This window comes from Channa argus, chromosome 2 (assembly GCF_033026475.1).
Source record: "Channa argus isolate prfri chromosome 2, Channa argus male v1.0, whole genome shotgun sequence".
In the NCBI taxonomy this organism is placed as follows: Eukaryota; Metazoa; Chordata; class Actinopteri; order Anabantiformes; family Channidae; genus Channa; species Channa argus.
Window position 1 is genome coordinate 21,056,990 of NC_090198.1, and position 26,332 is coordinate 21,083,321.

The 26,332-nt window shown below is 38.5% G+C and overlaps 2 protein-coding genes across 3 annotated transcripts; both read right to left on the reverse strand.

The window, feature by feature from the left end:
* Positions 1 to 1,795: 1,795 nt before the first annotated feature.
* ctdspl2b (CTD (carboxy-terminal domain, RNA polymerase II, polypeptide A) small phosphatase like 2b) lies at positions 1,796 to 14,277 on the reverse strand. Its single transcript, XM_067496330.1, has 13 exons — positions 14,083 to 14,277; positions 10,999 to 11,189; positions 9,142 to 9,280; positions 5,833 to 5,982; positions 5,405 to 5,653; positions 5,113 to 5,209; positions 4,910 to 5,021; positions 4,716 to 4,802; positions 4,112 to 4,174; positions 3,928 to 4,007; positions 3,581 to 3,707; positions 3,070 to 3,165; positions 1,796 to 2,934 (listed from the first exon to the last, which is right to left on the reverse strand). Exons 2-13 carry the CDS (start codon positions 11,164 to 11,166, stop codon positions 2,869 to 2,871), a joined length of 1,434 nt encoding a protein of 477 aa, XP_067352431.1. The 5' UTR covers positions 11,167 to 11,189; positions 14,083 to 14,277; the 3' UTR covers positions 1,796 to 2,868.
* Positions 14,278 to 14,561: 284 nt separating this feature from the next.
* Positions 14,562 to 26,203, reverse strand: golm2 (golgi membrane protein 2). 2 transcript variants are annotated; one of them, XM_067496328.1, is made up of 10 exons: positions 25,105 to 26,203; positions 21,230 to 21,284; positions 20,977 to 21,079; positions 20,533 to 20,623; positions 20,154 to 20,277; positions 19,839 to 19,922; positions 18,847 to 19,125; positions 18,451 to 18,588; positions 16,656 to 16,823; positions 14,562 to 15,582 (listed from the first exon to the last, which is right to left on the reverse strand). In XM_067496328.1, the coding sequence occupies exons 1-10, from the start codon at positions 25,429 to 25,431 to the stop codon at positions 15,506 to 15,508; spliced, it is 1,446 nt and encodes a 481-aa protein (XP_067352429.1). In that variant the 5' UTR covers positions 25,432 to 26,203; the 3' UTR covers positions 14,562 to 15,505. The 2 variants fall into 2 exon arrangements, with proteins under 2 accessions (XP_067352429.1, XP_067352430.1); XM_067496329.1 differs by lacking the exon at positions 16,656 to 16,823 and having other exon boundaries at positions 25,105 to 26,201.
* Positions 26,204 to 26,332: the final 129 nt, after the last annotated feature.

The following is a 26,332-nucleotide window of genomic DNA, read 5'->3' on the forward strand; positions in this document are numbered from 1 at the left end:
AACTGTATATGTACACACTTTACAACAGCATGTAGCCTGGTGGCTAACAAAGATGTCTTAAAACATTTTAAATACATCTTAAGCACAAATAGCAGTTCTTGCAAATAAAATGGCTTAACGGATGTCCCAAACAAACAAACAAAATATATATATAAAAACAAAAAAAAAAACAAAACACAATTGGTCTTTTCTGCAGAAAAAGTGCCATGATTAAAATTTAATTCCGGACTTTCCCACAAAGCAAGCTGTATTCTCTACATGCTAAGTTTAACAGTTCAGTGACATTGCGCTAAACTAAACACAGTTATTTATAAGAAAGGGAAAAAAAAAACACTCCATCTGATGTAAAGTTAAATCTTCATAGATACATTTAAAAAGTAGATATGACATGCCTTTTGAAATCAAAAATACAAAAGATTTTCCTTATTTTAAGGATTTTTTCAAACATGAAGCTGCATGTATTGTACAACACTAGGTGTACAATAAACTGGTAATGCACATAAAAATGAGCTGGATGAAAAGTATCAAATACCTCCCACCAATTCTTCAGGAACGAGCTATGATCATCACACAGCCCACTGAGGTGACAAACGCACCGGGGCTACAGCACACACTCTAGGTGAGGCTTCCATACTACAAATGGCAGTTAGGAGGATGAGAGGGAGGGGACTACCACAATTGGAAGTTCTCTCTTCCATGCGGTTCTCTCTCTTACTCAACATCCCTCCTCAACTTCTAGTTGGAAAGAAAAGAACATAACAAGGAATTCAGAAAGACACCTAACCCCATGTACAATTTACATTCATAGTCTGAGCATATTCACTCATAACATTGCATTTAAGAATGCACCACTGTGCCCTGTACAAACTAACTCTGATCTCTGCAGAGCTACTAACTGTGTTTTAAATGAGCAGCAGGGAGTGTCCGAGCAGGGCACAGTGGGATTCACCTAGCACATGTAGTCAGCCGAGGGGACTACAACTCAATTGAGTCACAATACACAACACATACTGCTCACTGGGGGGTGGGCTGGGGGAAGAGAGAAAGTGTGGGTGTCTCCAGGTGTCGGCAGAGCTTTGAGGTCTGATTGTCACTTTCCATGTAAGCATTTTTGGGGGTGAGGGGGGCTTGTGAGGAGAGGAACTGTATGGCACTGCACAGCTAACCCAGACAAATCCACACATTTGCTTTAACATAAAATGCACTTCGATTCAAACCAAACAAATGAATAAAAAGGTCAACAATGCATGTCAAATTGTCACGAATATTCAAGTTAACAGTTGAGGGTTACACCCATGACAGAAGACAGCCTTGTTCCACTGAAAGGTGTTTAATCTTTTAGACTTTGCCTCGAAGGCTCGTTTGTAAATATGCCATCACAACCTCCGCCTACTGTTTATCTCCCTACTCAATAAATTAGGCTGGGGAGAGAAAAAAAAAGTTCAATGTCAGTTTGGCTTGAGTGTTGGGCAGAGACACATTCATTTAGTTACCATTCTTAAACACGTGTTTAAACTGTGCTAAACATCAAAACAATACAAAAGCTTAAAGTACAAAGTAAAAAGTATGAGACAGACGGATTGAGGAGCAGTCACTGAAGCTGACTGGTAAAACCGTATGTTGCTGGTGCCAGAAATGGCTGGTACATGGTCTGGCCATATATTTCTACCATGGGTAGACTTTATGATACACAGGCAGACATGTGCTACATTAGTCATAATGCTACTGATATTAGCCATCAAGTTACACATTACAACTAAAAGAAACAGAGTTCAGATTTAGCCAGAATACTTGATTAGGAGTAAAAGACAATACTGGTTATAGACAAGTAACAAATCAAATACTATTATTAAAGAAAGGTTAATGATGACACATATCACTTTGCAAATGAATGCCCTCAAACCTTTACAATATGTCAGATTTACAGTTAAGAAGATTCTTAATCCTAACATTTAATTAGGGAGCCATGTTGAGTTGAACATTGAAGTCAACACACTGATTTAGGAACTATACTTAAGTCCTGGATTAATTGCATTTCATTTGACTATGCAATGGACTCATTAATATGCACCTGTGTTCTAACATTAAAAAATGCAAACAATTAAACATACATGACCCCTTTCAAAATATATTTACCAACAGAAGTAAAACTTCTTAAAACTTATTTTCCCCAAAACACAAGAACACCAGTTTTACCAGAAAAAAACTGCAACCAACGATAGAAAGTGGACTTCGCTACAAAGGAATGCATATGGTTTTAAAGGCTACAGATTGTACGTTTGCCAAACACCAAATAAGTGAGTGAGTGTGTGAGTGTGCGTGTGTGGCTAGGAGTAAACATACACACTAGACCAGTTTTTTCAGGCTGAAAATGGTCTGTAGCCACAGAGTGTTGGTATTTGTCAACAGGGTGAGCACCAGGGTTGGTTTGTGTTTCCGGGACTCAGTCACGGTGGAGTTCCTCTTTACCAGGTGGCACTTTCATAACCACTACACCAGCACCAAGTTCTCAAATTTAGTGTGGAGAAGATATCCAGGTTCCACAGCCAGAGTCAGTCAAAAAGAGGAGTCTATATGGGCTTGTTCATAGTGCGCAATTTCATCTATACATTTAGATATTTAAAAAATGTCACCCAGATTTTTAAAAATGTTTTTCTTTTGAAGTATTTTTTAAAAAGCAATGGTGGATTAAAAACGAATTGTAAAAATAAAAACAAACAACAACAACAACAAAAAAAAAAAAAACTAAAAAAGGCTAAAATTTGACAGTAATGGCAATGTTGTAGTTTGTAACCCCAAGAGGGCCTTTTTACAGGCATTTTGTTGAGTCTTTTCATGTTGTCCCGGTCTAAGATGCCATGGTTGAGTTCAATCAGGGGGCAACAGGTCATGGAGCCGAAACCGCTCTCGAACATGTGGCCGCACATCCTCATTCTGACAAGTTTAGTGGACAAGAAAACCATACCAAGAAGGAATAAAAGAACTTAGATTATTTTTACTGAATTTATACAATTTCATTAATGTAGCTGTTGTGTAATACAATCATTAGAAGTACTTGGTACATCTTACCATCTCAACCAACTTCTCCAAGAAGGGCACCAGTTTTAGCAGCTCACTGTCATTCTTGTCCATGAACCAGCTCTCTATGGGAATCCCATTGGACAACTGATGGGACAGGAAAAAGGTGCTCTTGAGTACACGATGCATACAGTGGACTGAAATAAAAACCTCCACTATGTCTAAAAATCAAGTTGATCACAAAAAGAAACTTGCCATTATCTGCTTGGATAAGCAGAGCAAGTTACAATAATTACTCAACATCATCCTATGTTTACTTTGCAGAAATAAATCAGAGGATTCTGTGTTTCTTCAATGTTCAGTGGGTCCATGCTGTGTGCATCAATAACTGATCAAAGTTATTAAAAAAATAGCTCTACCTCATCACATGGCCAAAATCTTTCCTTAGCAAAACTCTTAATAGAGATATTGGAAAAAAATTGTTTTGCTTTTACATTGTAAAGAATGTATTTATTACCAAGTTGACACAAAAACATTGTAAAACTTTTTTTTAAAAGTTCACCTGATATGCGAAGGCTTGTGGTGAATTGTCGATGATGATCGTCTTTGACAGATCTCTGCCTAAGATGTTGAGGTCCTTGATGTAGTTTCCCTGGACACAGACACAATGCTCACGGAACAACCTGTGTCTACAGTTTCAGCAGGTAATGAAAAGAAAGAAGGGGGGAGGGGAAAAATTAATCAAGGATAAGAACAGAGAAATTAATAATTCAGAATAAACACAACATTGCCACCTCAAAAGCAGCACACACCAGCACTTTAGGTGATACTTTGAGAAAACCTAATTTTATTCAAATCTGCATAAGTTTGCTGGGCAATTACAACTAAGGAACATAAAACGCACTCTACCTCACAAGCTGCTTTTTGGGATCCAAGATGTTGAGCAGTTTGTCTGCATACACCTTTTTAGAGGCTGTAAAAAGAATAATCTAGAAAGGAAAAACATTTAAAGAAAGTGATGTGTGACAAATGTGATTTAATGATGTACGCATGATGTATGATGTATGAATACGAGTAGCCAGGTTATAATTACCTCATATATTTGGGACATGCGTTCCAGAAACTCTCTAAAAAACGGCCTCAGGCGCACATACACCTGCACATGACATATGACCACAGGTAAAGCCAACATTTATCATCAACAATGTGTGTGAAAAATTATCATGCAGTTCAGCGCTGTGAAGGAAATAAAGGGCTGTAACATGTAATACAGCAAAAAAATGTATGTTTCAGTATGCCAGTCATTGCACAGTCCTAAAACTAGTTTGTCTATTTGGCAACTTCCATGACTTTAGCCCCCTCTACAGGCATAATGCAAAGAAATAAATAAGTAAAACATTTCTGCAGCACAGTTGGTAAAGGCAGTTGTCCACAGACCCCAGGGTCAGTGGTTCGATCCCCGGGCCCAGCTGTCAAAGTGTCTCTGGGCAAGACACTGAACCCCTAACAGCCCGTTTCCCTTCCCAGCTGTGCAGTGCCGGTCCAAACCCGGTAGAAATAGGGGAGGGTTGGGTCAGGAAGGGCATCCGGCATAAAAACTGTGCCAAATCAACATGCGGACCATGATCCGCTGTGGCAACCCTGAACTCACGGGATAAGCCGAAATAAATAAAGATTTCTGCAGAGGTAGTAGTTACCTGGTAAATGACATCTTGAAAAAGAACAGGGAAGGTAAGTGCTGCATCCTCTAACTCATTTAAACTGCAGTGAACCAACGTTTCATCCTAAAGAAAAAGAAAAAAGATTTATATACATTTGTGAACACTTTCAAAGCTTCATCAGAGATTCAATAATTAAACCAAAAAAAGAAGTTCTTGTATATGAAACTGACCAGGTCTAAGACCAGAGAGAATTCAGGTGTGCTGCGTGTCTTCAGTGGCAAGGCGGGCTTACGGGTGAGCTGCTCTTCTGTCAGTGGAGGGACATGCTTGATGAAAAAATACCTACAAAATCAATACATCAGAAACACGTGGAGTCAATACAAACACTAATTTAAGTATAATAATTATCTAATTAAAAATGTGTTTGACTCACGGATCAAAGACTTCCCACTCTTCCTCATAGGATGCCTCTGGTGGTACAGTGGTAGGAGGAGACTCAACATATGCCAAATCTGGACTGGAGCCTGGAGCTGGTACCATAACAATAACAAAATGTTAAAAACACCAACATGACAAAACGGTAACAAAACAACTCAAGATACTAGAGAACTGATAATCAGCAGTTGTCACTTCATTTTTACCTCAGCGTGAACTAAAATTTTTAATGTTTTCATAGGTTTGGATAAAGGCGCTATATAAAGCAGCCATTTAGTTTTAGTATCAACCTGTAAGGGGTGGAAGATCAGAATCAGCATCAAGCTCTCCCTCCTCTTCTGTGGATGATGCCTCTGGGATGTGGGGAGGTCGCAGAGGTCGTAGCTGTGATACACTAGAGTAAAAGTTAGTGGTGGCACACAGTTCCTGTGTGGATGTGGCTGTGCTAGTGGACATCTCTACAGTTTGCTCCATGTCCAGCTGCCTGACTATCTCCTCCGCCTCCAATGCCTGATCTGGAGAGTCTGAGCCTGAAGAGGCTGAAAAACAAAAATAAACATTTCTGCTTGCTTATTTATTTATTTAATATCAAGAAAAGAAAAGACAAAAATGCACATCAGACTATGTCATAGAGATTGCAGCATGACAACATTCACTGTATCTAAATACGAATTATTTAATCCTCAAGTAAGTGCAGGCTGTGTAAGGGTGTGTTTACCATTTTTAGCCTGTGAGAAAAAGTTAAAAACAGGGGAGAAGATGGTCCCAAGAAGGGTGGTTCTGGGAGGACTGGTCGTCACCTCAACAGCCATAGTCTCCTCTAGACTGCCATTGGGTTTTTCCTTACTCCTGTCATGATTAGTTGCCTCTGCAGAATAAAAAGAACAAAGGGTTATATGCACCCAAACTTTCTGGGATCACGGATGTTGACTGAGAACATTCTCCACAGTGTCTCCGTCTCCAACTAACCATTGGAAACACCTGTGGCTTGGATGTGGTCACCTCTCCTGCATGCTCTGCTCTTACCCCCAACAACATCAACAGGTATGAGCAGCCTGAGAAGTTTATGGAATCTGACGTTACCAACAGACAATATGCTGCGCTTATGGATTTAAAATTTTTACCCAGGGAATTTTTATATTTTAATGAATTTTATGATCTTAACTACACTGCTCTTTGCCCAATAGACTATGTCTGTTCCCCGACCACCTAAACCATTTAAACAAAAAATTAACACAAGGGGAGTTAATCATATTTAACCTAATAAAAGTCTACTACTTATACAGAACTGAAACTCTTTTTAAATATTAAATATCAGATCTCTCGTCTAAAGCCCTGTGAGTGAATGCCTTAATAAATAATAATCAAATTGACTTATTTTGTCTTACTAAAACTTGGTTCCAGCAGGAAGAATGCATCAGTCCCAGTCCCCACCCCCTAGACCAAAACAATGTTATAACTCATTGGAGAGCCTCACTCTTAACCTTTCACACCCTTACTGGAAAACCCAAAAATCACTTCTGTTATTGTGTGTTGTCCTCCAGTCCCTTATTCAGAGTTTTGACTGAATTTTCAGATTTTCTATCTGATTTAGTGCTTAGTACCGATAGCAATAGTGGGTGACTTTAACATTCACGACAATAACTGCCTCAACTGCATTTAATTATTCAATTCAATTTTCAGTTTTTCCCAAAGTGTAAATAAACCTCACTGTCACACCCTAGACTTTGTCCTTACATACGGCATTGAAATTGATTATTTAATAGTATTTCCTCATGATTCAGGACTGAGGACATCAGAGGGACAGCTCATGTTAGATGTGTTTAAGATAAGTCAGAGAGGCCAGACTGAGGTGGTTTGGACATGTTCAGAGGACAAACTCTGAATATATCGCTAGAAGGAGGCTGAGGTTGGAGCTGCCAGGCAGGAGGTCTAGAGGAAGACCAAAGAGGAGATTTATGGATGTAATGAGAGAGGACATGAAGTTAGTTTGTGTGAGAGATGAGGATGCAGAGGACAGTGTTAGATGGAGGCACATGAGGCACATAAAAAGAAGAAGATGATTTCCTCATGATTCTCTTTTCCCTTTTGTCTGACCATTTTCTAACATTTGAATTGACAATACTGGGCTAAGCGGCAGTTAGAAAAGAATTCCACTGCAACAAATGTTAATCTGAAAACTCTGTGAACAAATGAAAAAAAAAAAAAGATTTCTTCATCATTTTTACCACCATTTGTAAATACAATGGTAAGTAGCTACTTTTATTTTGCTCCTGTACAAGTGGATTAACCTGTTGATGATTCCGCAGCCTCACTGCATCTGATACTATATACTGTCGCCCTTCTAAAAAAGAAACCAGTGAATCAGAGGAGACGACTTCCATGGAACAATTCACAGATGCGCAGCTTAAAGCAGGCATCATTAAAGGTAAAAGGAAGTGGCTCTCTACTAATTAAGCAGAATCCCATGTAGCCTGGAAAAACGTTTAATAATGTATATTTAAAAAAAAAAAGCCTTCTGTAACGCCAGAACAGCATGTTATTTGTCTCAAATAAGCACAATAACAACCACCCCCGGTTTCTTTAAGCACTGTAGCCAGGATGACTAAGAGCCATAGTTCTGTTGAGCCTAGTATTCCCTTAACTCTCTGCAGCAATAACTTCATGAATAAAATTTTATCTATTAGGGTAATAAATTCACTAGATCCTCCCCACAAATATTACAGATAGATCTTCATGTATAATTCTAGAATCATCAAAAAAAAAAAAAAAAAAAGAAAAAAAGACTCATTCCCTCATATACAGCTTTTTACCCATTGACCTTGCTGAGCTAACTTCAACAATGCTTCTTCAAAACTAACACTTCCCTGTTCTAACCAAATTGCTTGAAGATGTATCTTTAATAGACACGTTCATATTAGTTTTGATCTATCAAAAGGCATATAAAGTTGCTGTAATCAAACTTCTAAAAAAAAACAAAAACAAAAAAAAAAACCTTGTCTTGATTCAGGTGATTTAGCCAATAATAGACAGATATTTAATCTCACATTTATGTCACCACCTAGACAGGTATAACGTGTCTGAAGATTTTCATTCAGAATTTAGAGTACATCACCATACAGAAACAGCACTGGTGAAAGTCACCAACGACCTTCTCTTGGATTCAGATAATGGAGTTGTGTCTTTACTCGTCTTTCTAGACCTTAGTGCCGCATTTGCAATTTGTTCATGTTAATAATGAATGGTGAATCTTTTAGATGCATGAAAGTTAGTTATGGAGTTCCACACGGTTCTGTGTTAGGAGCAACACACTTCACTCTGTATGTCACTTCTAGGCAACATTATTAGGAAACTTTTCATAAACTTCCACTGCTATGCAGAGAATACCAAGCTATATTTATCCATGAAACCAGAAGACACTAACTAATAACTCAAACTTCAAGCATGCCTGAAAGACATAAAGGACTGGATGTCCTATAGTTTCCTACTTCTAAATTAAGACAAAAGTAAAATTATTGTATTTGGGCCTAGAAATATGAGAAATGTGCTGTCTAACAATATAGTTTAGATGGCATAACTACTACCTACTTGTGATTTTCAGAGTTTCCAAAAGTAGAATGGTAGCCAGAGCCTTTAGCTATCAAGCCCCTCTACTGTGGAACCAGCTCCCAATCCAGATTTGGGACTTTTAAGACTAGGCTTAAAACCTTCCTTTTTGATAAAGCTTATAGTTAAAGGTGCTCAGTCAACCTGAACCTGCTTAGTTATGATGCTGGCAGTTTAGAGTGTTCAATGTTGCATGGTTTGCTTTGTTGGGTTTCCTCTACATACTTATATGATCTTGACTTTGTTATGTAAAGTGGCTTGAGATGACTTTGTTGTGAATTGGCGTTATATAAATAAAAGTTGAAAAAAGTTGAATCTAAGCTAATAGTAAATAGTAACTAATGGCCATTTTTAAGTTATACATCCAAAATGAAGAAGTTTGACAATGGTGTAGTATGACTTTAAACGGAGTGCCACTCACGTCCATTGATGGAGTCTCTCCTGTTAACCCTGCTTACAGCCCGCCGGGGGGCATTTGTGTTTGGGGTTGTAGAGGTGATCAGATTGTTGTCCACATCACAGTGGAGGCGTGTCTGCTTGGGTGGACTTTCTTCCTGCGGCTATGGAAGACAAGTATAAAGTTGTAAATAACACCTACCAACTGTTACATTTATGAAATTTAAAAAAGTCCCTCAACAACTAAATGTGAAACAGTAAAATCTTCTATAAAACAGTTCCAAGATTGTACTATGACACACATTTTGAGTGAATCAATGAGACCATGAGAATTGAAACACTGGCTTGATTTCTACCGTATAAAGTAAAACCAAAGTCAAATTAAAAAAATAAAATGAAAATAAAAGTTTAAAGCTATTAATTTTTATTCATTATGACCTGGAAAAAGTACTGTACACCTATCCAGCATGGTCCTAATGTTGATCACTGTTCTGACACAGTCTTTGAAGGCCTCAAGATTAAAATTGCCAAAAGGGCAGAGAACTCTAAAAAGTTACTTTTTTAATCAGCTGTTTAAGACTAAAAAGGTAAACAAGAGAAAAGGTATCCTACTAGACCTATATTAGGACTTTGAGAACCTGCAAAGAGGAACATAAAATGTTCCATAAAATGCCACCATTACAAAAAAGCTTAAAGCCCCAGCTCCTTCCAGAGGAAGAGCTCCTTTCAGAGTTGACTTTTCCACTTGTTACTACCTCCTGTCTCCGCACACCAACTCCATGAGCCAGAGGCTAAAATTAGACCTTATTCTGAGTTCTCCGACAAGCTGCTGCATTCCACTAGACATTTCCTAGGAAACATGACACTCTGCATAAGAAACACTGTATTTAACACAGACTAAGGACAGAGGCGCAAAAAGTTTAAAATTAAAAAAAAAAAAGATAACGGGATTTCTCTCACCAAAGACTCACCAGACTTTTTTTTAAATAAATATGGCATACGGCACAATGGCATAACTTACAACAATTCAAGTTTTTGAGAGTTCTGGCTACTACACTGGCTATTTTTTTCCCCATTAAAAAATAAATTATTATAAAATATTATTATAAAGTAGTATTTATCAGGTCTAAATCAATTATTGAATTTGCCTGGGAAATCTATTTTTAGCACTCTTAATGTTAACTAATTAATTAAACTACAAAATTATTAGTAAAACCCAAATCTGTAGCTTCGGAAGAGTTTTGAGTATGAGCTTTACTAATATTCCAAAACTGCAGCTACAACCTGACAATGTAATCAGACTTGGTTACTCATCAAATAAATGTCTGTCAGTATACATAGCAAAAACTATACTGTATATACAGCTACAGACATTCAATTTTACGTTCAATTAAACATGTTGTACAAATTACATGACTTTTGCACAACTTATTTCCCACTACATGATTTAATCACCGAAGCTCCTGATTTAGAACTAAACGTGGATGCTAAGTTTACTGACATGATAGGAATAACGTTTTATATTGAGATACCAATTGCTGAAACTGGTGTGAGATCAGGTGGTTTTACAATAGAAGAAATCTCACTCTTGTTGGAAATACAGAACCACTCAGTCCAGTGTTACAGTGTGATACTTCTTACATCTCATAATCCACCCCGGATTCACACAATTCACATAGATGGCCTAGGCATTGCTATGGAGAGCACATTGCTAAAATATAATTTTCAGAAACAGACAAATAACAAAACGCCTAGGCAACACTGGTAAAAGAAACCTGCTCACGGAAGACAACTTGACCAGCTACAGTATTTTCTATGCTTTCAGAAGCGGCACCACTTAAATTCAACTAAAGTAATTTCATGTGATTAAAGAAATAATTACCTTAACAGCATTTCCTCTGATTAACTTCTTGATGGTGGAAAACAAGCCTCTCCCTCCACTGGTAGGAGTGTCCTCTTCTACTTCTGAATGCCTCCGCTTGGTCCGCAATGGACGGCTGGCCAGACTTGGGTTTGGTTGCTGAGACGCTTTGCGCATTCTCAGCCTCATCGTTTTCGCAGTCGCATGTAAAGCTGTTTAGGAAAATTAGACATAGTGATAAGTCACCAGAAGAAGGTAAGAAAAGCAATACACATGTCCTCAGGCAAGAAAACAAACTGTTTTTTTTTCTATTGTTCTAGTGGACAAACATGTTGATCTAACTATCTCAACTACTTATCTTTCGAAATGCATAAGTTTGTGGAGTGTAGTTATGTGTTGAGGAATATTATTGGTGTATTTTCTGCAAACATCTGGTTGCATTCAAGATCCCTTTTCGCTTACATCACAGTGGATCACAGCAGCCACAGCTGGGTTTACTTTTATCCTTACAGTAAAAAACAAAAAACAAAAAAAAACACTATAACAGAGATTTCACTGGTCAGTGCAGAATAATAATGATAAAAAAAAACAAAAACATTAACTATTCACAGGTCAGTCAGGCAAGCCAGTCCCTTATACTTACATAACAGTTAAATGTGTCTAACCATATCCACAACCTGTTTAAAACCCCGAACACAAACACAGCACCTTTCGAATACATACTGTACATGTCACCTACTGTAAATGAGAAGCCCTACATCTGCTTTACATTTACATAGGGGTGTATTAGGAAAAAAAAGCACATGGTAACATTAAAGTAACATTGAAACACTAAAGTGGGGTGAGCCACAAAGTTGTGACTGCTTAGAGTATAAAAGAAATTAGCAGATCATGATTATCAATAATGAAGTTCTTGAGTGAAAAACTCTGTACACTGTAATTTGTTAACAGTTTAGGAATACCATTTCACTTCTTCCTTATTTAGACTACTATAGGAAAAGCCCTCTATTAGTGGTTAAGTTGCATATTTGCCGACATAACCAAAGTAATTTTATCATTTGGATAGAGACAACTACAACTAAAGTGTAGAAAATAATGTATTTACTGTCCTGCTAACTCTCTAACTGATTTGCTCAAATGATGCAATTCAACAATGCAGTGACATAAAAAATGTTTTTTCAATTTTCTTTAGCAAAGCATAGTGAGTGAACTATATACCAGGGACACTTTCCAAAATGTTGCAATAAATATGCTGGTTATAAATGTATGGAGAGACAGTGAATATCACTAATCAATCTACATGAATATTTGATGTTGCAGTATTAAGAAACTAACAAATCCCAATAATCCACAGGTGGTCTAAGGTATAAGACTGAGTAAAGTAAGAAATGAAGCCATGGACATTTTACAGATGTGTTGTTGTCGTCACAGTAAAATTAATGTAGTTTGAGCTATAATAACATTATCTTTTTGCCTTCCCTGACTTGTTTTGTACATGGTGTCACATTTGGTTTCCCAGTTTCTGCAAAATAAAAAAAATAAAAAATGTAGTGCCATATTTCTATGCACACATAAGTTACTGTAACTGTATTTTGAAACCGTCCCATGCCTGGCTTGGTAGCGCTGCACGTTTGCTGAACATCCACCTTAATCAGTAATTAGCCACTAACCAAGGATCGTGCACACAGCTAGGTACGAGAAAGTGAGCGGGAAATAAGAACATCCATACGACGGAGACTGTATGAGCGAGCTAGCAAGTGCTAACGATGGAAACCGTGGAAAAACAAGCGAGGCCCTTCCGACAGCGCGTCCACCCAGCGAACAGTTAAGTTATTCCGCGGCTAAGGTTAGCCAACTGCCTTAAAGAACTGACAAAGCATATATGAAAATAAAATAATACATTTAGCCATATGACACATCTGGTCCAGTTGGCACAACCATTCGGAAGACAACGTTTGTAAATGACCACGACTAACTTTACCAACCTTTGCGGCTAACTAATGAAACGGCTAGCTCGCTTAGGCTAACGTCTAAAAGGTCGTCAGGGGCTATGAAGAGGTTTAACATAGGCATACGGTTTCTAAAAGGTGTCACATCGTGCCAGCGGCACGGGCAGCTTAACGGTGGACCGCGAATACAGCCCGACACCAGGGGTACGTTGGTGTGCAAACGTTAACATCTCCATTTCCAAAGCCCAAATGATGCTAACAGACTGCTAGCAAGAGACTGTGCCATCACGAGATTGGCAAATAATATGATTAAGTATAGAGAGGAGCAAGAGTTTGCTAACCGGCATTAAAGTTTGCAGACAAGCTTGACTCAACTGTCTGATCCAATTAGACATTTACGATAACGGTATTTGACAGCGAAACGCGTCAGACGTCTTTAATCATTACATCTAGCTAGCACTTTATAGACATAACTCATGACCACTTGGTTATTACAGTCGGCATTATCAATTGCTAATCGTGCCGAGGGCATTTAATTCTTCAGTTGTGGCGGGGTTAACGCTAACGTTATACGAATTGGTCTAGCTACCTCACTCGGATGATGCAAGAGTTAAAAAAAAAAAAATACAATCAGCTTGCTAATGCAAAGCAAGCTAAAGTCAGTTATGCGTTATGCCAATGAGCGATGTTAGCCTCGAGGAAAGAAAGGACTAACGCTAAATCTGAAATCGGTAAATAGTTGGTTGGCAGCTCACTAACGTTGTGTAACGTTATTAACAAAATGTATGCGTTGTATTTTAGATGACACGTAGTTTTTAAAGTATTTATTAATCTAACGTTGGCGTTAGATACTAGCACTAGCAGGCAGCTAAAATAGCGACTTGACCAGGAATTAGCCAGGTCCACGGAAGGCCGTGTTTTAGCTGCCTTTACATTACTCAACCATGTAACGTCGCTTCCCACAGCTAGCGCACCCTAAACCCTGCCTAGCCTTCTAAAAACCTGCTTCACTCCATCAGATTTGCACAGGGAGGGAAGGAAAATGTAAGTCCTATCGTTTGCCAACATTACATAAACCGCAACACCAAAGAAAACACAAAATTGTATTTTTAACGTTAGTTAACAGAGTTGGTTAACGTTAGCGTTACCGACTTACTTTACAGTGATCTGCAGTATCTGGGAATAACGACTTAAGGCCGCTGATCCATCACAGCAGAAGCGTTGATTGTTTTCGTGAGTTCCGTGGTTTACACTCCGTATCTCGCTACTCAAGGGCCGTCTCCTCCGAAATGACACTCCGTTGTGTTACCAGGCGCCATTTCCCGCCTCTGCTCAGGCTCTCCAAGGCAGATACCCGTATGGGACACAGACACACCCCCTTACCTCTCAAAAACACCAGTCCGTGGCGAAGTGTAGCACTTGCCAGCTCTGACACAGGTACAGTAGATGCACAGCTGTCTTTGTGGTGTTTTTTTTGATACGTGCAGCGGTGTTTATATAAAGTTTTTTTTCTACTGCATTTTCTATTTCAACACTGACTGAAAAGAAACTAAAGGCACTTTACACATAAATCTTTGCAATTAAAAAGACCATTATTTTCTATATCGAGTCTAAAACACTGTCACAACTGACAAATGACATGAAGCATCACCTTTAATAAAATAACATTACATTCACTGTGCCTTTCCATGAGAAATCAATTTTCCTGGCTGCACAAACAATGGATTTCATGTTCACTTATTTCCCTAAAAGGTAAAGTAGTAAGATTTCCTCAGTACAAATGATAAAGACTTCAACTACTTTATGTACAAGAGATCATATTAATGGAAGCATGTGTACAGTACGTCAGTTCCATATGTGCTGTTAATTTTTGCACACTGATGAATACCGACTTTGCTCTAAGTATTGCTTAAGCATCATTATTTTGCTCAGTTTGATTAATAAAAAGTTTCAAATTGCATGCAATAGCATCATTAAAAACAGAATGAGGAGCAATTTTGAGTATCTGTCACAAAGAAAAGAAATTTGTTTAATAGGCCATTAGAAGAATCCTTGGCATTTGTAAAGCATTCCCACTGCTGTTAAAAAACAAAATCTATATAAGAGTCCCAAAACTATGTTAGAAAGGCAGAATGTTGAATTAGTGACTTCCCTAATCATCTGGTGAACAGTTTGTATCAAGCAATAGCAACCTGAAAACAAAAGTAGCAAAAAGAAAAAACTTTTCAACCCTAAATTTCTGATGTCAGTCAACAGGGCCCATTTGATGACTCCATTATCAACTGGGGCAGCTATCAAATAACAAAACTCTGTATATCATATCAACTGTTATAACTTAGTCATTAGCAAATCAACAGCAGCCAGGACAATGCCATATTTTTTTCCTTTGTATTATGTTGTGTTGTTCAAAATTAATTTATAAAAAGGTGCAATGCCGGTCTTTCAAGAGTCCATGACATTGAGGATGCATCCTGTAAATTCTTAAACACAATGATGTTCAAACTATTTATCAAGAGAGACCTTGGTTGTAGAGGAAGGTCTGAAATATTTTAATGAATAACAGCCATTTGAGTTTCCATTCAAAGAATGTCAATAGCTTGATGTCTTTTCCCATAATCCACAGCCCGATCCCCCTGCATGTCTCGATCGTCATCATCTGAAAAAAAGGAAAGCAACACAAATATTAGCAATTTGGTAAAAGACAATACACTAAAGGGCTTTAACCAAACTCCATTATTGGATAATTTATCTTAACTAGATCTGTGCCAATGCCATGAGTCCAATCACATCAGTAGCATGGGTCTCGTCTTTAACAGTGTATTTTATAGTAATGGTACAGTGCCATCAGTTGGATTGTTTGGATTTACTCCAGCATAAATGCAATTTGAAACAATAACTCAAAGCTATAGTGTCAAGTTTCACCTTGAGAGGGTTCACTCTTTGTACTAATGTAGTACTGGCATAAACAATGTATTAATGTAACAGAAAAAAAAAATAGTATAGATAGAATTTTGGGAGGAAACATTTGTCTAGCATATTATGAGCTTCCTTGTTGGTCATTAAAGATACATCCTGTATTTATGTACAAACTCAATAAATGACAAATCACAGCCACACTCTAATCACTAAGGAGGTAATTGTTGTTAGAAGGATTAAAAGAAATAGTTGCCCCCGTCACACTCAAATCAAATACTAAAATTCTAATGTAATGGTCAATCAGAATTTCCCAACAAACATAAGAACACAGACATTCACAACACAGTGAGCTATATTTATCTACTGGTCTAGATGTGGGTCAGATGTTTGGTGGGCATAGACAGGTGGCATGGTTAAAAAGAAGCACAAGCAGGACAGAAAATACTAGATGGAAACAGAATTACTCTCGCAGAACTGCAAGTCCTTAGGCCAAGTTTTCCCTATTCATGGGAGAATGAGATGCAATATATATCTGACAGTCCTGTACATTAAAGATCTCTAATCACATATCATTTATTCATCCTGAACTACATATACAGCAGTCCTGCTCTGACCATGAAGATATTTGTCATAATTCTTCAATATCTGTAGTTTACACTGGATTCAGGAACAAAACTTCGGTTACTGTGAGCTACTCTAACTGTTGTGACAAATGCAGGGGATGGCAGCAGGACAAGGGTGGAGGGAAGGAGCAAGGGAGGAATGGTGGATATGCATCTGGACAGACAGTCCAGTCCCCCAGGCCTGGCTCACCTTGTACGTCTTCCTCCCCACCATCACCATCCTCTTCCTCATTGTAGGCCAGCTCAGCCTGCTTGTCGGCCTCATACTCACCCACGTTCCCATCATCCCCATTGTAGTCCGCTAGCTTAGAGCCGTGTTGCGGATCTACTGGGGACTCGTTCTCATCAAAGAACCGGCCTGCAGGAGGCAGAGAAGGGCCCCATCAGGAAGGGAGGGTAGCGAAGGCAGTTGTGGGAAGACAGGGAGGAATGGGTGAAATACTGCATAATGAATGCATGTAGGATTGAGTGAACCCATGAAGAGTATAAGAAACGCTACTTATATTGTCGATTGTGGAGCCGATTTGAAATACATGTGGTTCCCTTGTAATGAGCAAACTCTGGAAAGCGTCCTAACTGAATAATCAGTTTAAAAATTTATACAATCCAAAAATTGTGTTGTAGTGTTGATTCAACTCCAGGGTAACTGTATTAATTACAGTTGGTAAGGCCTGATTAAAAATGTTGAGTTTAACTTGAAGTATTGGAGAAGGATAACAACAGTTTTAAAGCTATAAGCAAACAAATGTCTTTAAAGAGAAGACAAAGGAGAAGGCAAGGAGTTGTTACATTTGATTTTGGCCATGTGCACATTACATCATCTTTTGAAAAACCTGGATTCTACAGCGCCAACCTGTTAACATCTCTCCAATCTTGTAATACAAGTCAATAGTTTTGGAGTTTTAATATGGAAGATTAGGATATTGTCAAAGGTTGCTCATGTTAGATAAACTGATCTGCCACCACAAGGAAACCAACTGGTGTGCATGGTAGCTTGCTGCGTAACTGCAGACGAGTGAGAGTACCCAAACTGACCCCTGTCCACAACAACATTAAAACCACCAGGCTGTTTTAATGCCGTCCCTCATGGATGTTTAAATAAACAAATAGAATAAGCACCAACTAGGCCACTCAGAATGACTTAATCACAGTTTTCTTTGCCAATTATAATATATGTACAATGTATAAATTAACCACAATAAAATATGTTCAATCTATAATCGCTGTCTGGCCTCTTTCCCACAAACAGTTAAGGCTAGTTTATGTTCCCATCTAGACCAACACATTGTTCACCATTACATGAGTGAGTGGGACTCTAGATGCATAGAGCCAGATAACATCTTCAGATTGCTCATATCTAGTAAGCACCACTGCCAAAACAGAGACATCTGGTGCATGTCGGGTATTATTTCCCATAATAAGAAGCGAATATGTAGAGATCAGAAGCAGAAAGTTAGAAAAAGAAAAAAATGAACAGAATACCTTGACTTTTTTAAGCAGCAGGACTACTGAGGGTGACATATTAGATGGGCAAGCAAAACAAAAGAACAGAACATTTGAAAAACGAGCAGCAGAGCAGACCAGAAGCCAGGGAGCAAGAAAACTATCACCTGTGTGGCTTTTGGCTTCTCTGTAATTCTGCACTCTTTTACTTCCTGACAGTGCCCATAGTCTGATATAGTTCAGTTAGAAGTTGTAACTTTCATTAAAAAATAAAATTAAAAAAAATAAGTAGAAGTAGGATTGTAACCAGTCAGCAAAGGGAAACTGACACCAACTGTATTTACTCTGTACTTGGAGTTGGCACATAAGCACAACGGTGGAACTAACAAGAATATCTGTCATTTACCTGTTATTGTTCCCCTGCCTTAAATTACTAAATGAGCTAATAAAGAAAATAAAATAAATATAACTACACCACTTAACCTCCACCTCCAGCCCCAATTTTAGAATTCCTTTTTTCTAAGTGTTCTGGGGTAACTCACTTTGGCGGTGATGTACTGCTTCTGCTTGAATTAGGTCTTTGGCAGGGAGAGGCTGGATGGGGTTGGGAACCTGGGCAGGGTTGGGTACCAAAGGAATCTCTTTCAAGTGTTCACTTCCACCTTTAACATTATCAGGAGCTGACAAACAAACAAAAGACACTTAGGTACAGTTTCAATTATGACCAAAATCAAACAATAAATAAATGCATACCAAACTGTCCTTTCACTAAGTACAGTTTCTTGATTTAGATTTGAAAGACTAGCCTTCAAGGGCTAGCCTAGATTAGCCTTCTGCTATTGCCTTAACTTATGTTCAGATCATATATAAAAGCATTAAATAAAGCTATGTTTTAGTGATGTATATAGGGTCAGATGATAATAATTTTCCCACTATACCTTGAAGTTGTCTTTGCTGTTCTCCCAGCTCATCTGCCTTGATACCCGCCTTATTGTCTTCTTCAAACACAATTGGTTTATCTGCCTGTTTAATGATGCCTGGAGGTGCAACCGCTGCCTCTCTGACCTCTAGTCGTTCCTGCTGCAGCTTAGGCTGGTCCAGGGACAGGGCCTGGCCCCCAGGGCCATCAGCTGCTCCAACACCAGGTCCAGCACCAGCTCCGACAACTAACTCAGAGGGCTCGTCATGCTTTTGAGTGATGGCTGGTTTCTTCAAAGCTGTAAAAAATTGGAACAGCCATGTCACAAAGCTTCAAAAGTAGAAGTGTAAAGTCTGACAGGCTTATATTGTGAGCTGTCTTTAAGATGTCCACAAGCTTTTATTTCAATTTAAGTGTAGACATTGTTTCATTGTATAATTTCCTACTCCTGTTTTGCAAATGTCATGATAACTTCATGCAAATAGATCCTCGCTACAACATCAACAAACCAACAGAATGATATAGTCTAATATGCAGCTATGCAAGTTCTACTCAGGCTGTATTTTACAGTATATTTTGAAACTAGCATTCAAAACTGTAAATAAAGATTGCAATTTAAATAATGATTGCGATTAATAAGGCTGTGATGTGATCTTTTAGGTGGATTGCCCACACCACTAGAAAATAATGCCAGAAATACAGTATGAATTTGAAGCCATGACCCCAAAAAGTATTTAATGAGACATCACATTGAGTGACATGTTGTGGCATGTTCCTACATCCAGCCTGCAGTGTTATAAGTACCTGGTAATCAAATGTATTTTCCCATGGGTTGCCATTTCTCTCATATCTCATTTCATTATTACAGAAAATCTATAAATAAATGTGTACAGGTCCATATTTAAAATATAAATATGCTAGTTACTGCTCTATGTGACTTATCTCTTCCTATACTCCCTTTGGGTTTGTCAATGTAAAAACCGCCCTTGAAACTTTAGGTCGTTTGCTTACCAAACTGTACATCATCGATTTTTCCCACCTCACTGTCTTCAATACCAGGCATGCCTGCATCACTGCCAGGCTTACCCATCTCATCTGTAACAAAACAGAAGGAATATAACTTAATTCATTAACAGTGAAGTCACTATGTCCATGTTACACATTTTATAGAGATGAATAACAAGAGGTGAAACAGAACAAAATTACTATATGAATATCTGAAAGTTTTACATTTTCTTTTGGTAATCAAATACTGTATTTAGCGTGTAAGTACATAAAATAAGAAGAGAGCCAGTAAAAGCTTTGACACCACTGCATCAATTTTACCTTTTAAATCTGGACTGTCATGTCGGTGAGTGGCCACTGTATGGCGTTCTCCACCAATCTCCACAGCAGGTGCTCCATCTGCACGTCTACCTGCTACTGCTCCCTTTTGGCCATCCATTACACTCTGAAAAATGACCAAATTGAATCACAAAAAGAAGCAAGTAGTTAATGGAGAGGAGACTAGGGACTTTCAATTTTTTTAGGTTTTAATAGAGCCACCAAGGAGAATTTAGTGAGCATTGCTGGCATTATCAGTTAATCAGCATTTTAAAATCACAGTAATAAAGTAATAAATGTTTCAATCCTAAATATGTGTGTCAGAGGGATATCCAGCACAATCTCTAGCAATCTTCTATGGTGAGATTGTATTAATACTAACCTGTCTTAGCTTTGATGCTTCTTCCAACAGTGTTTTTTTGGATTCTTCATATTCGTCTTTTAGTTGTGCAATCTGACGTCCACACTGTAAACTAGATAACACATAATCATATTACACGTTCTTTGGGATTTTTTTACCACCACATCATGAAACTGTGCCAATGATGTCTAATTACAATACAAAGCTGGGCAAGGTATACTGTAATTCTGTTCTAAAAACTGGGGAATCAAAATCACACCTTAATTGATGAAGAATGACGAAAGAACATTAAAAAAAATCTCATCTAAATATTTAAGGGAAAAATAACTGTCTATTGGTGGCTAGTTTAAGTTGCAAAAATGCACATGGGAAGTCTTTTAGACACCAAATATTAGTTCTCTGAAATAGGTAAATTAGAGTGGCAGGTATTACAGCTGATGGGAAATTGTAAAGGTCTAAGCATACCTTTCATACTCCAGTTTTCTTTCCAATGTTGTGCTATTCCTCTTGACTTCTCTGAGCTGCTCTTCCTGTTTCATGAATTCCTGCTTCAATTCCTTTAGCTGCTCTGTTTGTGGTAAAACAGAACAAGCACACAACATTTTGGAGGTTAGTTTTTGTCTCTTAAATAGAAAGAGACTTTCTATCTTTACAAATCTAATATTGATCAAATATTTCTAGTGTGTTGAAGTGTTCCCTGTTCTGGCCAAACACCCACCTTTAAGCCTCTGGATTTCTGTCATCTGTGCTGTGACATCTCCCTGCAGCTTCATCTGCACAGAAAGGAGAAAAACTAGGTTCAACTAAAGGCCACATACATTTTTCACTCCCCTACACTTACAAATCAGCTCAATAAAAGTGAAGTTAGAGTTGCCATGCTTGTGTGACTAAATTGTGCAACAGGCTTATCTAATTAGTAGACAGCGTGACCAGTAAAAACAGGAAAACCAAGGGGAACAGGTTTGCCTTGAAGCTTTCCAGAACATACAGGTGGCATTTAATGTGACATTTCTTTAGTAACTGCTACAGTGAAGGGCAATATACGTTAAAGCAATACTTAAGGATTCATATAAGTGTTTAAAAAAATTAAGTATCTCACTTAACTTTTTAGGTAGGTTTTTTCGAAAACACATTAATTACAGAAAAGATAAACCTCCTCAAACTGTATTGCAATATTAGTACAACAGCTCTTTAACAAATAGTACTGATGTGAAACTTGCGCGACACACCAACACCTCCTGTATCTTTAACAGGAGAGAGGTAGAGGGGAGGGAAACTATCAAAGGCATATGCAAAATTCATGTTATGAGTATCAATTGCCCCCTGAAGGTTTAAAACTCAAGACCAATAAAAAAAATAATAAAAGAAAAATAAATTATTTAAAAAGGAAAAGTAGTAGTATAAAAAATTATTTGTTATGTCACAAAATTATCATATCATGGTGAGGATAATTAATAATCATATAACACAGTATAAATGGAGATGTTTTGAAAGGGAAAAAACAAATGAAGAAAAGTGATTTTACTCCTATTTGGTTGCATCAACAGTAGTGAATTGAATTATACCACAGGATAGATTTGACATTTTCCTTTTTTTTTAATGGGTATACAGTCCATGTTTCCTTCTGAATCCATTTTGACTGTGAGCAACACAACCCAGTGAGCAAAGAGTCGACAAGACAGTCAACTCTTGCCACCTTTCACACCCTTATGTGTCGTTACAGGCTGTACAGGTAATCTTACTCGAATCTGACGCTCCTGACTCTTCAGCACATACTTCACTCCAGATATCGTTGTTAGACAAACATTGAACATTTATTGTACTTGCTTCTCAACTTAGCCAATGACTTTAAGCACAGTGATCTCACAAGCACGCTCACTAGCTGTTTCATCAAACAAGTTTCCCAAAGTAAGTCTGAACTCACAGGACTCGCAGAACTCGTAGAACTCGGTAAGAAACCGTGTGCCTCTATAGCTACACACAGAACCCTTTTCTTCTACCTTGTTGCGGCCCACACCTTTCTTGTAGTCAGAGTTCCTCTGCTTCAGTTACTGTGTCACGTCTGCACCGAAGGTAGCTGAGCTAAAAACTGCATCTCTCCTTAACAAACCCTTATTGCATTGTTTCCTTGACCACTGGTCAACAAACTTAAAGGTAATCTACAAAGGCAATCATCAAAGGCAAACTATCAAAGCCATATGATGTCACTAAAGATCTCATCAGTACATAGACAGATCACAAACACACATTACATAAACAATTACATTACACACAAACATTACATAAAACAAGTAACTAAACTAACCCCCTTGGTTGGCTCATACACAGGCATCTGCCTGCAGACTGCTGAAATTAGCTGTATAGACACAGCTATACTGTTTACAGACAATAAAAGACTTACAAGGATGCTTAGTTCATTCTTACATTTCATGACTCAATTGTCACTATTTTCTCTGCATTGCAGGCGATTTCACATGCATATCTGTTGATACAGGGTTGGGCTGTTGACAAAAGAAGGAGTGGAACAACTGCAGTCCAACACAACTTCTTTTATTCTGATTACAAAAACAAGGAGCCGGATACTGAGGTTACTACCAGGAAACAAGGGAGCTTAGACGCTCTCTTTATTTTACGCTTCCCCAATTATACTTGCCTCAGCAACAAGAAAAAAGAGATCTAAGTGCTGGTCACATGATTACATTTTATCCCTTACACAAAGGCAAACAGTTTAGCTGCCAAGAGGGATTGTTGTGTCAAAAGTGACATCTAGAATAAAAACAAATCTTTCAGTAAAATATGTCAGTGCCAGCAAAGCAGACGATTAAGTCCAAGGCAAACTGTTATAGGACCATTGTTGTGCTATGTTTTGGCCACAGCACTGTGACCATGAGTTTGCCTCACATACAGCCTGTGATGATCAGCAGGAGAAAATGAGAGAATAGGAAACAACTGTAAAAATGTCTCTTGTCTGGCAGATGACTTATTGATTAATCCAGACGTTTTCACAAATGGATTTTCCCTAATAAAAGTCTATATACATATATATGAATGGCCCAATACCAGCAGTGTTATCCTACCATTCACTAAGCAACTAACTCTACTAAGAAACTGACAGGAAGTTTGACTCGGGAGTCACTGACACATCAAACAAAATGCGTTTGCCAATCGCAAGTATACTTAAATGTTTTTTTAATGCACAATTCATTATTCAGTGGGTATTGATAAATTTGCCAATTCAGCATCAAACACTTTCTCACAATAAGGCTGGCTCTGGCTTTACAGAGAGGTAAAAAGTCACAGTCTGCTTCTAGTTAAAATGTCATCTCACAATTCTCATGAAAAAAGCTTAATGTGTCCTAGTTTAGTTATACTGCTTTGACAACACAGACTAGCAGTGTTTTGGCTAGGACACTAAACTATATATATATATAGTATAGGAAAAATATGTTAAACAAACATATGCCTGTCAATCAGAGAAAGAGAAAGTCAGAACAGATGCAAATTAGAGTAAAATGTTCCCTTTGTGTATTGTCTGAAATCCAACTAATCCTCAAAGGCTGTTAGGACACACAAGACAATCAAGTGCTGGCTTGGACGTGAGGTAGTACAAGAGGTCTCATGGTGAATACATAAAGCCCCACAAATGTGTAATATGCTCATAATGAGTCCATGATTTATCAATACAACAGAAAGTTAATTTCAATTTGCCATTGTGTGTGAATGCAACCATGTAATTCTCATTTTTAGATTAATGAAAGTTATGTAGAGAAATTTGTATTTCAAACAGTTAAGCTCAAGATAAAGTGAAAGGCAAACAACCTACCCAGCAGGCTCATTTGTAATTGACTACAATTCACATCTGTGTGGAATGAATGTGGTCTGTGTTAGTTTATTTTTCATTTATGGTCCAATTTATAACACATTGAGTTAAATGTAGCAGAAATAAACCAATGCTCTCCAAAATCCATTACTTTACTGATAATCTTATCCACACTTAAATACACTTTAAGTGGCTTAAAGGCTCAGTGAACATAGTGTTCTTCAAAACCCTGATGGAATATTAAAACGTGAGAGCTAAGAGCTGTGATTTTCTGAAAAACAACAACAACGAAAAAAAAAAACTGTTTGTAGAGCAGCACACATTCTAAGGTGATTGAGATGGATGTGACTGTGTGGGGGAATGAGTTCCTGGACATACTGCGATGCAGGATTACATACTGTAGTATCAATAAAAAACAGCTTTGAGCTGTGTTAAAATCACACACAAAGTCTTTTTATAAGTAACGTTTTTGGCACTGGCATGTCACCAGAGACAATTAGGACTTTGTAAAAGTTTTAAATGCCTTCTGCAGCTGAGGGGAATTTAAGCCTTTCCAAGACACCCTGCATTAACAAAACGGGTATTGAGCCATGGGCTACTATGCTACCATGATTCTTGCCTATTGTCCCCTAGATGGTTTTGTCCCAGTTTGTGGAAAATGGGGTAACAGGTTAATACTTTAAGTGTAAAGCATGCATATGGCCATTTCTCCCAGTTGATAGATCGTGTCAAACTCCACCACATCCCACTGGGATCAGACATTGTTAGTGTACCTTGTCATCTGTGCACTTTTTAACGAGCGACTCTCGGGCCTGCAGCTTGCCCTCCAGGACGCTGTAGTCTCCATCCTTCTGGTCGATCTGTTTCTTGTGCGTGTCCACCTGCACCATCAGCTCCGTGTTCCGCTTCTCCAGCCGGCTGCGCGCTGCCTCCGTGCGCTTCACCTGCGTCTGTACCTCCACCAGCTCATCCAGCAAGCGGCCGTGCTTGTTGGACACCGTCCAGTAGTTGAAAGACAGTATGGCGATGATCAACATCAAAAAGATGAGGATTAACGACGGGAGGCGGCCTCCCCGTCGGTTTGCACCAAACCCGACCATTTCAGAAACAAAGTACAACGTTAGTTCAGGTTGTTACTGCAACATACAGAGCTCAATGAGAGTATTCTCCCGGTGTGAAACACATCCGTCTACGTGACATGCCGTGTATATGCGGCAAGCGTTCGCAAATACAAACACTACCCCGATTCACTGTCATGAATGTTCAAGACTTTTCACATTTCTACTGATCTTTACTCTCCTTCCTCCTTCCGCACACTGGGCATCTTCTCTGCAATTCGTCCAATCTCAACAGATGAAATACGCCCGCAGGGACGTGGCCTAGCTCAGCTGGCAACGTTAAACACAGCCAACGAGACGTGGACAGCTACGCGCACCGTGGCACCGAGGACTGCACATACAAATTATACAATGTTAGCTAGCAGTGCAACGTTAGCCATCAATTGGTTCTCATCTAAGTCGTGTATGACACTGTATATTGTCCCCCGAAACTGCTTTAATTACAGTCAAAAAAGTCAATTGATGATTTCTGATCCGGACCTGACTGTACTGTTAGCTCCCCAGACGGTTAACGCTGTCCAGCTAACCCCTTCACACTAGCTAGCGACCACGGATTTGAGAACACAATTAGCCTGTGCCAGACACAAACGTAGCGTTGCTTCTTGCGGGACACACGTATAATCTCTGTATTTTAACATACCAAATCGAATCAAACCCTAATGAGACGGATTTTCCACGACACTGACCACAATTAGCTGCCTACCGACCCTTCTATCTACGTTGCGCCAAGCTAGCGGTGACCGTCCTGTGCTACATCCGCTTGCAACGCTCAAATGATTTCAAAATAAAAGAACGGGCGTTTAGAGGCACATAGATTGTCGCTTACTGTCTCGGCAGAAAAACACAAATATTATATAGTTAAGTAAATAATACGTGTAAAAAG

Excerpts from the sequence above, each read along its gene's own strand:
- ctdspl2b (XM_067496330.1), bottom strand. The coding sequence starts at position 11,166 with ATGAGGCTGAGAATGCGCAAAGCGTCTCAGCAACCAAACCCAAGTCTG. Across the intron at positions 5,210-5,404 it reads TGATCTTCCACCCCTTACAG|CTCCAGGCTCCAGTCCAGAT; the intron begins GTTGATACTAAA and ends TTATGGTACCAG. Across the intron at positions 4,175-4,715 it reads TTCAAGATGTCATTTACCAG|GTGTATGTGCGCCTGAGGCC; the intron begins GTAACTACTACC and ends TGTCATGTGCAG.
- golm2 (XM_067496328.1), bottom strand. The coding sequence starts at position 25,431 with ATGGTCGGGTTTGGTGCAAACCGACGGGGAGGCCGCCTCCCGTCGTTA. Across the intron at positions 21,080-21,229 it reads AGAAATCCAGAGGCTTAAAG|AGCAGCTAAAGGAATTGAAG; the intron begins GTGGGTGTTTGG and ends TACCACAAACAG. Across the intron at positions 18,589-18,846 it reads ACAGCAAAGACAACTTCAAG|CTCCTGATAATGTTAAAGGT; the intron begins GTATAGTGGGAA and ends TTTGTTTGTCAG.